This window comes from Dermacentor andersoni, chromosome 11 (assembly GCF_023375885.2).
Source record: "Dermacentor andersoni chromosome 11, qqDerAnde1_hic_scaffold, whole genome shotgun sequence".
Classification (NCBI taxonomy): domain Eukaryota; kingdom Metazoa; phylum Arthropoda; class Arachnida; order Ixodida; family Ixodidae; genus Dermacentor; species Dermacentor andersoni.
In genome coordinates this window covers 4,689,918-4,707,544 of record NC_092824.1, presented here as the reverse complement: position 1 = coordinate 4,707,544, position 17,627 = coordinate 4,689,918, and the positions used below count along the sequence as shown (strand labels likewise).

Below are 17,627 nucleotides of genomic sequence, written 5' to 3'. Positions count from 1 at the left end.
TCTTCTATATAGCTGGTGAATGCCTCACCCGTGTCCTGTGCGTGTGTACGCAAACGCTGCTCGGCTCGGAGTTTCCTGACGGCGGGTCACTCAAATACTTCTGTAATCGATGTCTTGAACGCCGACCACATTCGGATATCCCTCTCGTGATTTCTGAACCAGAGACTGGCCCCGCCGGCGAGGTAGAATGTTACTTAAGCCAGTTTGTCTGAGTCATTCCATTTGTTGTGCACGCTCACCCATTCGTAGGACGACAGCCACTTTTCAACGCCGTTGTCATCGGTTCCACTGAAGATGGGAGGCTCCTGCTGGCGAACGGTGCCAGCGCAAGGGACGGGTGGCGATGGAAGAGTCTGCTTGTCGGCGTCCGGCATGGCGGAGGGTAGTGTCCGAGAACGGAGTTCCAGGATGGTAGAATGGAATGTTACCCCGCACCTCCACCACTTACTTACAAAGGAGATTTATTGGGGTTCGTAGCGACCGCCGGTTCTAGGATGCACCGCGCAGTTCCCGAGCTCGATCCTCTGCTACGCACTTGATGCTGCCGATGCTGCTGACTCTGTCCGCACGTTCCTCATCTTCTTTACAATATTATCACCGAACAAGTACTTCTCGCCATTATGTCGTAATCAAGACTGATCTTGTCGCGATTTTGTTCTTGCGATTTCGCAAACTGCCATAGATGCTTTCTCTTTCTACGTACATCCTCGGAAAAGTCCTCTGAAATACTGACATTGCTTCTTTTTAATTTATAAGTGCTTTTTAAAACCTCTTGCTTTTCAACATAGGAATCGAAAATTGCTATTAAGGGACGATTGCTACCAGACTTGAATTTGCCCAGCCTGTGAGCATTTGCTATTTTCACTGATTGGATACCTAATTTTGATTCACAGATGTCGATTACACATTCTCCAGAGTCCTCACTTGCCTCGTTGGGTTTTGTATCCTCTACACACACACACACACAAAAAAAAAAAGCAAATTGCAATGCCTCCGCTGGTTGTCCAGATGGTCGATCTTGGTGGCCATAACTGAACCCAGCATCCACTGATGTTCTTCACATTGTTTCTTAGTCTTTAACTGCGCAGTTAATTTGGTCAAAACTAGATATTCTGGATTCCATTGACGCTATACGGGTGCCGAGATAATTCATGGCGTGTTAACTTTCAACTTGGGTTAGTTCTATTGCATTTATTTAATTTATTTGTACATACTGCAGCCCAATCGGGCTACAGCAGGAGTGGGTGAAAGGCAGAGCAATGACAAATAATAAATAATACAGGCAATACGAACAATACAAACCAATACAAAGCAAAACTACTCAATGGCTGCCAAGAATAAGTTTAAAGGAAGAGAACAAGTACGACCAAGCAAAGAATTCCAGTATTCAATTACACAGGGAAATAAACTGTAATTAAAAGTGTCCGTATGGGCAAAATAAGGTCCGACGTTTAGGTGATGGTGACTTCTACTATTAGATGGTTTTGCAGGAGTTAGGTAATTACCTGAAGATATATGGCAAGAGGAATTAATAATAATAATAATATATGGCAAGAGGATTATTAATTTAGCTTGGCCTTAATCATATCTTGACCATCTAGGAGCCTCTGCAGAGTTTTGGCAGTGGTCGGGCCCGGGTTAAGCTCAATATCGCCACTTAAAAGTAGCAGCAACAGATAAAAGGAAATATGACGACAATCGAAAGCGATGACACAAATAGTCTCACTTGTGAGTGAGTTTTCAGGCAAGCAAATAACACTTGGGGTGGAACCGGCAAAACAATATGTGTGCGAAAGCAATGCAAGTTCGGATTACTAACCTGCAAAGCTGCAAAAAAAACGTGAGCGGCACTGCTCCTGCCATTCCGGTTCCATGCCCCTCTGGGTGACTGCCAAATCGCGGTATTTGTAGGCTGACAATAAGGTGATCACTGCACCAGTGTTCCCTGATCGGCATGGTACATGGGTCAAAGTCAGTGGCTATTCGTCGAATCGTCGTTGTGAGCAGCAGACGAAGTTCCACTCGCTGATCAATCAAAGCACATCCCAGACCGAAAAGGTTAACTCGTAGTTGATGTACATGAAACGGCGTCAATAAAGAACTGGTCGATTCATTGCTGTATGCACTTCTGCTTACGTGCAACGAAGTCCACCTGTATTTCTGCTAGTTTTATGTTGTCTCTTTACATTGATGCAAGGACTGCGAAGGCTTGAGTCAGATCTGCATGTGAAGGCTCTCGAGCACATGGCACATCATCAGCATCCAAGTTAAAGTCGCGGTTTGATGGTGGGAGAACTTGCTCAATTATTTTGTCATCGTTCAGTTTGTCACTGCACTGTCGTCTGCAAAGTCTTCAAATGTAACGGCGGCAGGATTCGACACACCGCGGGCTAGCAGATAATTCATAATGTTTGCAATTGTGCTCGTTGTGGAAGGTGGCAGTTCAGTCTCTTCAATTGCCGAGCCAGGCTCATTTGGACTGCAAGGGCACCGTTGGTGCCATTTGGCCCAGACTATCGATAACTTTACGTGAAAGAGTTCTTGGAGCCGGCGGAGCGCTGTCTGGAATGCACACTAAACAAACAAACAAGCACAGAATGGCAGAATGCTGTCCAGAAGGCAAATTCAACAAACAAGAGCAAGCCACACGCAGTGGTACCGGAATGGGTGTGATGATCACCATGCTGATGCAACCTTACAATTCTGACAAAGCCTTCAAGATTGGCATTTGCAGTTAATCTCCGAGGTGCAGTGCTGCGACCAAGGCAAGGCCTCAGAGATTCCCATCTAGCATGTAATCTCGGAGGCCACACTTGATGTCTCGTCGACGTTGCCAGAGCAGTTAATGGGGGCAGAATCGGCGTACGCTACAGCCAAGGACGAAGTCCGGATAAATAAATGTAGAGCTGGTGGTTGTCCGAAATATTGGTCGTCTTTACGCCTGTGGGGCCATTGGCGGTGCTGCGAGGCTGCCCGAATTACTGAGCATGTCCAGATTATTAGTGTCCGATTTATCAATCGGCGACTGTATAAGAGCAATTTTTACAGTTATTGTGGACGTTCAGTGCAGGTCAAACAGTGGCAAATGCATGAACTCGGCTGCTTTGCCACGTCTAACCTAGGCTGAGTGGCATCAACCTCGGCTCAAACTTGATGTAAGCGGCTTTCGTACATTTCAACTTCTGAAGCATGCTAAATATGAATCCATATTTAGCACAACTAAATAACATGCATAGTCCTTGTGGCGATCGCATTACAGTACGATGTGTTTGTTCAGCAGCCTATCGCACAGTGACTGGTTTTGTCAACACAGCTGCACGAAAGCCTGTTGTCACATTTGCGCGACTCCCGGTTGTCGGTTGCGGGGGAGCCGTCATCGGTATCAGTGTCCTGCCCAGGAAGCGTTCAGTAACAGAAAACGAAAATTAAAAGAACAAACACACAAAAACATTTCAACCCACTTCATGCAGTGTCTGTGCCCCGTGGTGCCCACCAAGGTGCAATGCAAAAAGCAGATTGCACTGAAACATCACTTGGCAGGTGTTGACAGGCACATGATGTGGCTGTTTCTACAACAATCAGGACCACATTCTGTGTTGCCCAGGGCACTATTGCCCAGGGCACTATTGCCCCTTGTTGACAGTCGGCGGAGCAGGGACTTACATCTTTGCGAATTTCACGAACGAGCGTGTAGAAGGCATCGTCCACCCCCATCCTGGTCTTGGCACTGGTCTCGATGAATGGGATGCCGTAGTTGCGCGCAACCTCGCCCGCCTGCTTCATGTCTACTGCCCGCGTCGGCAGGTCACACTTGTTGCCTACCACTGCAGACACAAGAAAGCCAAGGGGCAAGTCAGGCAGGTTGTGGTCGGCTCTAGGTCAAGGCGAAATTCAAAGTGTGCAAATGTTTACAGATGTAACTTGGAACGTTTACAATTGAGCACTATATTTGTTTACAAACCTGAATCACCGAGTGATGGCAGTGACGTCAACATAGGCTGCCAGCGAACACAGGCAGCAACTGGCGATCATTTGCATGTATGCGCACAATTTTCGCTTTCATGCTGTGTTTGGTGCTTACTGTGCAGCTGCTAAAGGCCATGACTGAAGTATGCAGCGTAGGGTTATACAATATTCCTAGTTCCTGCAAAGCCTACTATGCCAGAGACTGTGCCCCACACCTGTTTATTTAAGCAGGCCACCAACTTTCCAGAGTGGCGAAATCCAAGCATACAAACTTCAATTTTGCACAAACAAAAAAACAACTGCAAGCATTAAAGTACGAAATCCTTTTGCACAAAGTGGACGGCACTCAAACTGCGCACGCTGGTTGCAAGCACCATGCACGACTTAAATATGGTGCTTTTGCTTTCAGTCAGAGGAATTGCTTGTAACATTTATTCATTGATGGTTGCTTAATGCCCCATGAGAGACCGCTGTAGTTGAGGGCTTCAAAACTAGTGACGTATTCAGCAGGAGATTGTCATAGCCATCAGGACGAATGAAGAACTTTGTAGTACTTAAAAAATTACATTGTGGGGCTTTACATGCTTTCTTCACTGCTATAACACACCTTACCAAACAACAACAAATCTATCCAACCCAAACTAATGATATCTGGAATAAATCGCATTCCAGGGCTATGATGAACAAATCTGCGTTATCAGGTCCCCCAACTACACGCTACACTGGAGATGTCAGATCACACTCGCAATGGCAAAAAATAAGTTACATGCGCATTGATACTACCCGCCTCCACCATACTATCGAAACAAAACTTTTTAGTTGGCCTGCCTTATTCCAGACTGATACAGGCAGCAAAATTGCTTTTTTTTTTTTTTGAGATTCTAGCTTTTACACCGAATACCACGCATTATACGCTTCTTTAGAGGATGCAATAATTTCCTAATGACGTATGTCTTGGTTGATTAGTGCATAATGCAAAAAAGGGGTAAGGCGTGCAGACACTGACACAAGAAGAGAAGTGGACAACATGAAAAAAGAAAAGACAAAACTCATCTGCGCATGCTCTGGAATGGTAGCACCATGTGTCAATCGGGTACATGTGCCGGTCTACGAGCGAGATAACTGTTAAGGCATTTGATCACTTCCTTATGTAAGGTAATCGAAGGCTGACTCACGCACGCACTCACGCACGCACTCACGCACGACATCCAACTTCTCACCGCGTTCAACTCAATTTATAGTTTTGAGCTTCACGGCCAAAGGCAAATTCTTCCGCTTCGCATTAGCCATCACAGCAGGAGGCCCACAAGGCGCAAATGCAATAAACGACAAAAGCGGTGAGAAAAGCGGTACTTGCACAATAAGGGCACAAGAGCCTCTGAATGGCTGTCTGAGCAAGTGCTACGGGTGGGTCAGGATCATTTTTTGCAGGGGGGGTATCATTCCCTGATGTTTACAGCTTGCCCAACACGGCATGGTTACCCGCCCGAGCGCATGGATGGAGCCGGACTAAACCACTTTTGGGACGTGTTGGCGGGTTCCCCTGCCGCTGTAAGGGAAAGCCAACTTCTGGCAGCATTTTTGTGCTGCTTGACGTTCCATATATCAGGAGTCTATTTCCCTTCAATGCAAGCGTAATTTCTACGATATACAGTAAAACCTCGTTAATTCCAAGTCATCCAGACCGCAAAAAATCTTCGAATTAAGCGGGTTTTCGAATTAACCGAACACACACAAAAATGCAACCTGCTTCCAAGCAAAAAATTTCGCTGCAGGAATGCGCTACCTTTATTCGGTGATCTTTGGATTACTTAAAGTAATCAGAGATGCTGGTTTGCCATGTCCTGTAGTTCAAGGCTCCAAGGATCATGTTTTCTAGTTGGCCAACTACGTGCACCATTTGATAATTTCCACCATGGCACTCAACAAAACTGCAGATAACGTTCAGCGATCCGATAACTTCCCCGAGAGCGGGTGCTCGGAAGGGCTCGTTAGTGTTGTCATCGTCATCGCACATGGTTGCATCAGCAGTAGCTTCACTCTCCAAGTCTGAGTAGCACGTTTGTTGATCATTTTGATAGTTCAGATACTCTGCGGAGCTGACTGCACCGGATTCGCTATCCTCTGTGCAGAGTGCATTGATGCGGTCGCAATACTCGTCTCCTTCTTCATCAAGTGCACATGAATAGACAGCATCAGCGTCGACGGTGCTTTTCTTCGAGAAGCCAGCGTGTTCAAAACACCGCATGATCAAAGTGGGTTCCACTTGCTTCCATGCATACACAATAAGACATATGGCCCCAAGGAGGTCGATCGAGCACCCCTTGCCGTTGTCGTAGCAAAGGAGCATGTGCTTGAGCAGGTGGTGGCGGTAAATCTTCCTCATGTGGTGAATGACTCCTTGGTCCATTGGCTGCGAGATTGACATGGTGTTCAGAGGAAGAAATACCATCCTGATAGCTTTGAGGTGTGGGATGTCACTATGCGATGAGCAATTAACAACGAAGAGTACATTCCTGCCTGTGGCCGCGAACTTGCGGTCAAGCTGACGAACGTAATCTTCAAATATTGCACCTATGACCCAGGCTTCCTTGTTGTGCCGGTAGATAAGCTCATCCCTTGGCGGCAGCCATGCGTTTTTAAAGCAGGGAGGCTTCCCATTCTTTCCAACTACAAGTAGTGGCAGCTTGTGTTTACTGCACATGTTCGCGCCGTACAGAATGGTAATTCTTTACTTGCCCTACTTTCGATCCTTGACCATGATGTCCTTCGCTGCGAATGTTTTAGTGGGCAGCATCTTGTAAAAAAGGGCTGCCTCGTCAAGGTTGTACCCATCGTCAGCACCGTACTCGCTAAGCAACGGAGCCAACGTATGTTTCTTCCAGTCGTTTACAACGCTCTTGTTTGCGCTGCCGCTCTTGCCACAGACAGCTACAAAGGTCAAATTATTGCGCTCTTTAAAACGGCTGAACCATCCATTGCTACACTTGAACTGTTCATGCCCAAGTTGTAGAGCCAAGTCATTGGCCTTCTCTCGTAGTATCGTTCCATTGACGGGAAGGTGGGCTGCGTTTGCTTTCTGCAGCCGGCGAAGTAAAGCCGATTCCACATCTTGGTACGTGGCAGCCCGTACTCGCGACCGCTTCGAAAAATGTGTCTTGTTGTAGGCCTCTAGTACCTTCGACTTGTTCTTCAATATTGTGGACAACGTCGAGAGGAGCATGCTGTGCCTTTCAGCCAACACGGTCTTGGAACACCAGGGTGTCTACCAAGTTGACATTTCCAAATTCCCCGAGTTTTCCAGGTTTTCCCTGAGTGCCTTTGCCGATTTCCCTGAGTGATGCAAAACTATGTTTTATGTCAAGACGGGCTGAAACCATATCGCCTGATGCTGTCACTCTCGAGTAAGCAGATGAAAAAAATTAAAAAGCGACTTAATCCAATTTTAATACTAAGGAGTAGTGTTGATTTTATTCAAAAAGAGAATAGAAGGCAGTGGTTAGTAAAATGCACAGCAAATAAAGTGTCTTCGAAAAAAATTGCAAATAAGTCGGACATTCACAAATACGAATAAAAAGGAGATGCACATAGAAGCAAAAATATTTGAATATATGAGCTATTTCTATCAACTGATAGCAAGCTCAGTGGTATGAGGCCCGAACTCTGTCACAATTGAGATTCTCTCTCAACCGCTCGTAAGTCAACCTCAACTGTCCTGACATACTTTCAGCCCGCGCATGACGCCCGAGTGTTGTGTTTCACTGCTTTGAAGAGCTTATTTTGGTTTGGATGCGGGACACCTGCATCTCGGCATCAGCCAAAACTTTGTTTTTTGAGCTCAAGCTCCTTCAAAACGGCGGCAGCAAGCTTCTTTTCCCGTTTATTCCTCAATGCGTACATCATTTTTGTTCTTGTCCTCCTTCTGCCACTCGTTCGCCCCAAGGACCATTTGAAGCATCTTGGTCAGTAGCACAATCCACGGCCGATTTTTAGAACTCCCTAGGGGTCGCGAGAACGTTCGAAAAATCGGCCAGTTGGAAAAAAATAAATGCGTGTCATTTACTGCCCTTAGGGGCTCAAACCGCCACAGGCACGTTCGAAAACACTCTGAAGGCCTGTCGGTACACATATTAGGCATATCGGCGCTCGTACTGTGACAGGAAATACCATGTGCACGTTTGTATAATTAAGGAATACATACTGTTTTCCGTGGCAATAGCCCCTTCCCACACTTGTTATGCTTCACTGCAATACTTTTGCGTGTGCTTCACCACGTAACATTTCCGTACAGAGGCGAAGCTAACTTCCGGGAACCGGCATTATGCAACGCACCGTGTTTTCTAAGTTTCTAAGCCAATCGCGAGGACCACAAAAGCGGAGTCCGTGCCATTGCTGACAGCAGCTAATTCTTTCAATAAAAAAACTCGGCACCAAACGGCAAGAAGCTTCGTAGCGAACGTCGTCGAAGCAGCTAGGCCTAGCGTTGCCGCAGTGGTGGCAACGGCTGCCAGCGGATCTATGTGCGAGAGTGCCGGTTCGAGGCGGTGAAGTAATCGAAACGGCAGCGGTGGTGCCTTTGATTATTGTCGTTTCGGACCTGCGGTCACGGCAAAACGTCCGGAAAATCGGACGGCGAAGGGTTCTTGCGTTTGAAATTTCACACGTTCTGATGCGTTGACTATGGGTTACGGGGCGGTGCCACGAAGCAGTCTAAATTATCGGGAATCCGGAAAGTTGGTGGTTGACTGCACAATGGCAACTCATCCAGCCGACGACAGGGCGTCAAAGACGATTCATTGCGATTCCTGTCTGCTGCTCGAGCCAGCATTACCCCGACTTTCGACCCTTCGAATAACATTGCCGCTAATTTTCCCTGATAGAGGCCTAAATTCCCTGAGTTTTCCCCGACTTTTTCCAGACTACTCAAAATCCCTGAGAATTCCCGGTTTTCCCGGTTTTCCCGGTTGGTAGACACCCTGAACACATGTTCTTATCCGCTTCTTGGATCAAGCAGAACTTCTGCTGCAGCGTTAAAGTCATACTTTGGCATCTTCACTCACTGGCACTTCTGCACAGGTCAGGAAAAAAAAAAGAACATCATGCTAGCTGCAACACCCCTAACGCAAAGAAACGGCGCAGACCTGCGTTGCGCGCACACGTCGCCGCAGGTGCAGAGACAGAATGGGCAATTGAATTATGGGGTTTTACGTGCCAAAACCACTTTCTGATTATGAGGCACGCCGTAGTGGAGGACTCCGGAAATTTCGACCACCTGGGGTTCTTTAACGTGCACCTAAATCTAAGTACACGGGTGTTTTCGCATTTCGCCCCCATCGAAATGCGGCCGCCGTGGCCGGGATTCGATCCCGCGACCTCGTGCTCAGCAGCCCAACACCATAGCCACTGAGCAACCACGGCGGGTAGAGACAGAATGGGCAAACGGCAGCCAGTGGCAGCCGCACGGAACATGCGCCGACACTGCAACCGCTGCGACTGCGAGGAGCATGCGGAGTGGGGGACGAGAGCACGTGCTGAAAACCGGCATGCCCGCTGCATTGCAGTCAAGCTCGTCTTCTCTGCAGGCGCGCATTTCAGCGGTGCGCAGGGCGTACCATGGACCGATTTTTGTGCTAGCAGTACTACGGGCCGCCGGGCGCTTCGTCTATTAATAATTGCAATCGCTATGTGGGGTCACCTCGCAGCTCTGAATGGCCATCGTTTCGTCGGGTTTACGGTGAAATGGGTATCGGGAATTGCCACATAGCCCCCCAAATCTTCAAATTAACTGGGTTGGCCTAGGCCGCCGGTTCGAATTATCCAGTCTAATTTACATTGGAAAAAACGGGACTGCGGAAAACCTTTGAATTATCCAGGATTTCGAATTAACCGAGTTCGAATTAACAAGCTTTTACTGCATACTCATTGTAAACATACCATGTTTAGAAACTGTTCGATGTAGAGGGTAATTCGATGTAAATGTGTTCGATAAAGTCGGATTCGACTGTACTCGCTTCAATTTGAGCCAAGCAACTGATATTCGCACAAACCTAGTGGTTAAGCCCCCTGCAGGCTTCTGCATGCACTCCCTGAAACAAACTAGCTGTGCTTTAGTGCTGCAGACCACCAGCCCACAAGTTCAACTCCCAGCCGCCGCAGCTGTATTCTAAAGTGGGTGGAATGCTCGCGCACTTTCTGTGCATGGAACCCCAGGTGGTAAAAAACATTAATGAGGAGCACCCCACTATGTTGTCCTTCATAATCCCAAGTGTAGCTTCAGGACATTAAGCCACACGATTTATTCATGCTATTTGCATCCTTAGGGTATTATTTGACCCCCCTTTCTGGGACCTACCGGTCTGTCTGTTCAAAGCATTTTCCCGCCAATTTGGGTCACTGGGTCAATTATCAAGGTAAAACCTCGATAATTTGAAGACCACTGGACCAGAAAAATTCTTCAAATTAAGCAGATTTTTTTACTGACTGAAGGGGAAGGCTACCCTCGGACACCAACTTTTTTGTTTATTGAGATATCTTAATGAAATTTTCAGGATAGACTCCTAGAAAAAGCATTAGTAGAACTACAAAATTTCATGCAGTTATGTTCACTAGTTCTCAAGTTACAGCAATATGTCAGAATGGTGCACATGGTTTTCTCATTCCAGGACTGGAGAATTTTCAAAAGGTGCTGCAACTGTGGAATTCACTGTGATGATTCCCAGGTGGATACCTCAGGGCAAGATAGAGCCCTTTTTTAAAATTTCCTTCCTGAAAAATTTTAGCAGACCACCGAATTTAGTGTTGGTGATTAAGATTTTATCAATCAAATTTTGATTAAATATCACAAATCATAGACACAAAACATAAAAAAATGGGCTTGTCTTGCCCTCAGAAATTTCTTCAGATCCACAATAAAAAATCTTCTGGAAACCGGATGAACGGTTTACAGAGATATGGCTGGAATAAGCATCCTGACCTGCCAAAGAAGTCATCTTGAGAAAATGAGGTTTTAAAGTTTTGAGCACATATATTGGTCTAAAATGACCCTGCAGCATAACTGGAGATGTCCCTAGGCACTCTCTTCTTTTGCCGCCTTTCCACCTTCTCTTGCGATCACTCCTCGGCCTTTTTTAAGCACAGAAAATCTTTCTCGGCTGCCCGTTGAATGGCCAGGTGGCCAGGTGTTAGCCGCACTGATGAACATAGCTTTTGAGTGGTGCTGTGCCAGCCAGCATTATATCTTAAAACTGCCGCATACAGTGCTGTCTCCACAGCAATCAGCGACACATGCTGCTCTTTGGGCATCCGGGACCACAGCACGGAGTGACACGATTCTGATGCATTCTGCATCTTTGCTCCCAGGCAGCGTTGTAGAAGAGAAGCCTGTGGGAGGCGCTCATAAACAGGTAGCAGTGCTTCTGCAACATAGCCTAGAAGATTGTACCGATACTTCGAAAGTGGCACACCATCACTCTTGCTGGCGTTATGACGACACCACGAGTCTGCACCTTCAGGGCACAAGTCGTGGTGAGGATCCTCGTCCATCGATGTCACGTGGTGGTATGATGCCATCACTGCACGCTGCATTGCAGCCACATCGTTGGGATTGTTCTGTAGGGCCCAGCCATAATAGTCTGTCAACTTGTTGCTGAGGGCCTTTGTCAGCCTGCCCTTCTCTCCTAAATCCTTGTCACTTTTCTGCACAAGGTTGCGCAGTGCTGTCCCCATCCTCTTCTGGATATGGTTCATGCATTCGTCTTTCGAAATGAGGACCAGTCCATAAACATTTTCTTGCACAAGGGCAGAGAAGGTGGCACTATCTCCGTCAGACACGGGTGTTGTGTAACAGAGGTTGTGCTTTGGCACCGAACGCGAGAAATGGTTGACAGCTGCCTCAACCTTCATCCTCCCAGACTTAGAGTCAGTGTTTTTCTGGCACACATGATCCTCCTGCCAGCTTGGATAGCCTGGGTCTCCAGGCTTTGGTCCTACTTGGTAACCAAGGTACTGCTTCGATAAAACAATGGCGTCCGAGATGAGGCCCGTATGACATTCAATTATTGCACCAACTCCAATATGGGACGTGTGGCCATGCTTGTGGCATGTTCCATCAAAGCTTACTGTGATATCCCTGCTGAAATATGGATCCATTTCCTTGTAGGTGGTTTTCATAGCAGAAGCAGATTCTGCACAGAACTTGTCTATGCACTGTGTCTGCTGTTCCCTGAATTTCTTCAAGTGCTTCTGAAAAGTCTTACGATACAGGCCATGATGGGACACGTTCATCGCTGCCCAAAAATCATTGAGGGCTGTTTGTCCCTTCCCTATCTGTTTTGTCGCCACAATGGTTCTTATATCCCCGTCAAAGGCCACTGAGTCATCCTGACGAGCAGAACTTCACGAGCTTGCAACTACTTCGCAATGTAAACATAGCAGCTCAAGCTTTGTTGCAACCCCAGGTTGGGTGCCTCCTTGAACTTTCATCCCAGTCGCGAAGCACCGCTGGCACGGGGTTCCGGATAGCAGGTCGCCTAGGGCATCCATTTGCACAAGGAGAAATTTTTCGCCTTCACTTGTAGCAGTGGCAGCGTCAGGATCATTCCACTGCTTGAAATTTTCGCTCCCTCGCTGACATAGCATCAAGTCCTCGTTGCACAGCATCACGTTTTTTATTCGCCACCTCTTTCTCCTCACACATCGGGAAACATGTTTTCAAGTGCACAGTAGACGACGCGATCGTACTGTCCAAGGCAGATGAAAAAGAGGATGTGGAAGCCGCTGTGACAAGCACGAGACACCAGGCGCACTTATCATCACAAATTCTTGCGTAGATAAAGCAGAAACTGCCCCAGAGGAACCATTGGTGCCATCATCGACGGCGCGCGGGCAAGCGGGAGCTTGATAGAACGCTTCCTTGCACCGAACGCGTGTAGCAGCTTGAGTTTCTTTGGGCCCACTGTGGCCAACCGCACAACAATCAGCAGGCTAAACGCAACAACGGTCTCGTAAAGACGGTAGAAACTTGGGGAATATGCGAACGGCTGCAAAGATAGATGATGGCAAGCAGAAAACACAAAGGGCGCCGGCGATGGAAGAGGCAAAGCAGACAACGGCCAGATGCATTATGCAGGAGACCACTATGTCATCACACGCAGCAGCCAATGAGAGTCGCAGGCTCCCCCGCATCCTTGAGGAGCGCGCGCTTCGCCCAATCTCAGCTTCACGTCTCAGCCGCAGGAAACTTGAAAGCTCTTGCAAGCCCTCCAATCATGAGCAATTTACGCCTGTGCTGCCGCCGCCGCCAGTGGTGGGGAAAAAAAAGCACAAGAATGCACGAACAAAACAACACCAAAATGGCGGTGCTCGGGGGAGTGGAGGAGAAATGGCGTTCACGCCATTTCTCCACCGCAGCTCCACTGGACTGCCACAGCTCGTTATAACCTTTATTCGAAATAGTTTCAAAATTAATTAGATGTTGATATTTACAAAAATGGTAGTTTATAAGACGCACTGCCCGAACATGTGGTTTTCCAAAAAGTGTCTTTTTCATTATTTTTTGGTTTTCGAAGGAAAAAAAAAACAAGCAAGAATTTCCAACAAAAAGAAACCCCCTTTATTTTCCATATCTGAGGAATGTCACTTGACGTAATCATTGATGTGGGATTGCTTGGTGAGGTAGTTCGCCACCTCAAGTCACGTGTCCTCCGATTGGCTCACAACTGCTAAAGCGGGCATGCGGTTGGGTTTGCTATCGTCGCCGTCGCAACTAACTGCCAATCTGTAGGTGGTTTCATCATCAATGTCAGCATACGTTGTTTGAAGATCTGCTTATACGTTGAAATATTCCGCGAAGCCTTGCCTGCTACCATCTTCTTTGGTGAAGTCTATGGGTGATCTGGGCACACATCGAGTCTCCCTCATCATCTGGGCAGGAAAAGCTGCAAGCGTCATTGTGGTCCTTTCCAAGTTGTTTACAAAACCTGGCGTGTTCAAAGCAGCGCCTTACGATATTTGCCTTGAGCTCTCTCCAGGCATAGACAATCGGGCAAATTGGGCTGAGGAAATCAATCAGGTGCAGCTTGCCATTGTCGTAGCAGAGCAGAATGTGCTTCAACAGGTGGTGACGGCAAATTTTCCTCATCTGCAGTATCATTCTGTGGTCCATCAGCTGAGATATGGCTGTTGTGTTTGCAGGGAGGAGGACAATCTTCTTGGCTCTCAGATTTCTGATGTCACTGTGGGCTGAGCAGCTATCGATAACAAAAAGAACTTTCCACCCTCTGGCAGCAAACTTCTAGTTGAGAAGCCGCACATACTCCTGAAGTACTGCTGGCGTCATCCAGGCCTTCTTATGTTTGTAGATGACGACATCCCTCAGAGGAAGACACGCATCCTCGAAGCATCGGGGCTTCTCCGCTCTACAAATCACAAATAATGGAAGCTTGCTGCTTCCAGACATGTTCACGCCGAACAGGTTGGCAATTCTGTCCTTGGGCTGCTTCCTCCCCAAGATAGCGGTCTCCTTTGCAGCAAATGTTTTAGTAGGAAGCATCTTATAAAATAAGGCTGCTTCATAGAAATTGTACACGTCACCAACTCCGTACTCCTGAAGCAGCGGAGCCAATGTATGCTTCCGCCAGTCACCAACAATGTGTCCGTGCTGTCGCTTTCTCCACATACCGTCAGGTAGGTTGGGTTGTTTCACTGTTTAAAATGGGTAAACAAACCGTTGCTACACTTGAATTCTTTGTGGCTCAAGCGCAGTGCCAGCTTATCAGCCTTTTTTCATAGGATAATGCTGTTCACGGGAAGACGAGCAGTATTTGCGTGTTGTAGCCACTTCATCAAAGCGACTTTGATGTCCGGGCAGGTTGGGAAGCAGATCCTTGATCGCTTTGATGAACGCGTCTTCCCGTATGCCTCAATAACCATTGCCTTGTTTTTCGAAATGGCTGAAAGCGTTGACAAAGGTGTCTTGCATTTCCGAGAGTTGCACCTTCGTGCATGTGGACTTTTCTGTATCCTCAACAAGGCACACCTTCTCCTGCAGCATCAACGTCTCAACATCTTGATTCGGCTAATGATGAAAGAGTGGGCAAGCCTAAGTAGGTTCGCCTCCTTCATCCCTGCATTTTTGTTTGCTATCCTCTTGAGAAGCCTGCAAATTTCGTTGGTCATGGCTTCTAGTCTGTTTATTGTTTCGGTGTTTCTCCCATTTCCTTGTATGCACATACCTAGTACAGTGGAACCCCGTTCATACGTTTTTCACCGGACCGAGGAAAAAAAAAACTTAACAGCCGGGAAAACGCAACAGTGAGGAAAGCTCCGAAAATGAATGAAAAAGGGCAGCTTCAACTGTAAACAATTTATTTCCACAGAGTGCGCTTAGAACTTAAAGTCTAGAATGGTGGCTGGAACCTCAAGCTGTAGCGCGAGACACTCTTCACCAGAGGAGGCAGAGATGGCGGCGATTGCCCTGGCAATCACAAACCCATCAACCAGAACAATTATCGCCAAATGTAAAACTGCAATCAAAGCCGATGACACCGACAAGGTGTCCAAAGAGGCCGGCAAAATTCTGCAGGTAGGCAAGGAGAACGTACCCAATGACCTAATTAGAATAATATGGGCGCCCGCCCATAGTGGACTCACAGGGAATGAGATCGCCAACGAGGTCGCCCGAGGACTCGCACACACCGGGCCCCAGAGCAGGCAGACTACTCCCTGTCCAAAAAGCGAGACCTAACCACATACAGAGAAATTCTAGAACGCTATAGAATGGGCAGGAGAACCCTTCCCCTCCCCCCATAGATCTCTCACAAAGAAGGAAGTAGTAATCTGGCCAAAACTGCAGACGGGTACCTTCCCAAACCCGCATATCCTACACAAATGGCATGCTGAGGTGCACTCTTCCAGATGCAAAAATTATGAAGGCATAGCTGCCCTAAATCACATGCTCTGGGCTTACCCAGCACTAAACGGTCTACGTGGAAATAAAGAGTCATAGGAATCTTCCCTCCGTAGCCAGGAAGAACGAGCCCAAAAACAAGTCATCGGTTAAGCCCAGGCTGCCGCCGGAAGCCAACTAATTACAGCCGACGTCTAGTGGGGAAGTAGACAATGAAAGGGGGAGCTGCATCTCACCTCGATCACCCGTACTCCCCAACGGGTGGAAATAAAGTGCTCTCTCTCTCTCAATGTCTTCTTTGGCAGATGAGCAGCACACAAGCAATGCACGCAGTAGACAGCTGCGCACACCCCCCCGACCAGCTTGGCGGATAACAATGCAGGTGCAGAGGCACGGAGGAAAGCCCAGAATGTGATGCAGCCCTACACGTGGAAAACAAGGAACTGAAAAATGCAATGTCGCTGGCAATGCTGTCTATTTGTTTGCCGAGGTTGCCGGTGACAATGACGATGAGCTGCAGTTATCCCCTTTGAAACGGTGGGGGGCAGCTATGTAGTGCCCCAACCTAAGAGCCGCACGTTGCTACCAGCTGGAAACTATGAATTCTCTAGGTAGAGCGGCACAGGCTATTCAAGTTACCCAGTAGAATTTGCATTGTAAATGACGGGACCGCTCAAATTCTTGAGACTGAAATTTCGAATTAACAGAGTTCAAGTTATCGAGGTTTTACAGCAGTTATTGTTAGCCAATAAGGGAGCATACACGGCATACTAAACAAATGAAATACTCAACACAGGAACTCGTGGCAAAAATACTCTGATGTGTATAACGCCGATGAAACGGCGCTATTCTATCAAATGCTGCCTGGCAAAACGCACGCTATGAAGGGTGACAAATGTGCTGGCGGCAAGCACAGCAAAGTTCGCATAACTGTGCTTTTGTGCACCAACATGGATGGAAGCGATCGATGCTTGCCATTTGTCATCGGTAAATCAAAGAGGCCACGTTGCTTCCACACATATGTACCAGTGCGTTACAGGCATAACTCGAAGTCATGGATGACACGCGAGTTGTTCGCGGAATGGTTTATTGACTTTGACAGCAGCATGGCGAAGAAAGGGTGCAAAGTTCTTCTGATTCTCGACAACTGTACTGCCCACCATGTCCAAGCTGTCTTAACGGCAGTTGAGTTGCTTTTTCTGCCGCCAAATGTAACTTCAAAAGCGCAACCGCTGGGCATGGGTGTAATGCGGTCGTTTAAAGCGGCCTACAGGCGCCGTTGTTGTGCAGCGGATGCTGATTGCAGTTGATCGCCCCGCTGCCAATGTGCCTCTGCAGGTCTCGCTGCACTCGGCGATAGAAATGATCAAAGCGGCGTGGATGGAAGTGACACCTGAATGCATCCGGAATTGTTTTCGCAAGGCCGGCTTCGCTGACGCACCTGAAGCAGGCATTGAAGACACTGAACAAAGCCAGCCTGACGACGACTTGTGGCGACGCGCTGTTGACGCTAACCTGGCCGGCTGCGATCTTGATTGGCAAGATTTTGTTGATGTGGACGATGCTGCTGAAGTTGTGGAGTCGTTTTGTGCCGAGACCGCCGTCCAGGAAGTGCGGGCATCAAGCGACGCCGAAGCATCGGACGATGACAACGATCCGTCGGAGCCAGCACCCGTAAGCGCGACCACAGCAGTGAGCCATATTGAGGCACTTAGAAATCTTGTGTATTTTAAGGCCTTGGGTGACGAACACATCG

General features: G+C 47.7%; 1 protein-coding gene across 2 annotated transcripts in view; it reads right to left on the bottom strand.

Annotated features, from left to right (window-relative positions):
- Ras85D (ras-like protein 1) overlaps window positions 1-17,627 on the bottom strand; it is a 109,546-nt gene that overhangs the window by 40,687 nt on the left and 51,232 nt on the right. For both annotated transcript variants that reach the window (XM_055064348.2, XM_050167281.3), the window contains exon 7: window positions 3,664-3,824. In XM_055064348.2, the coding sequence (XP_054920323.1) occupies window positions 3,664-3,824 (161 nt within the window). The remainder of the gene's footprint in view (window positions 1-3,663; window positions 3,825-17,627) is intronic.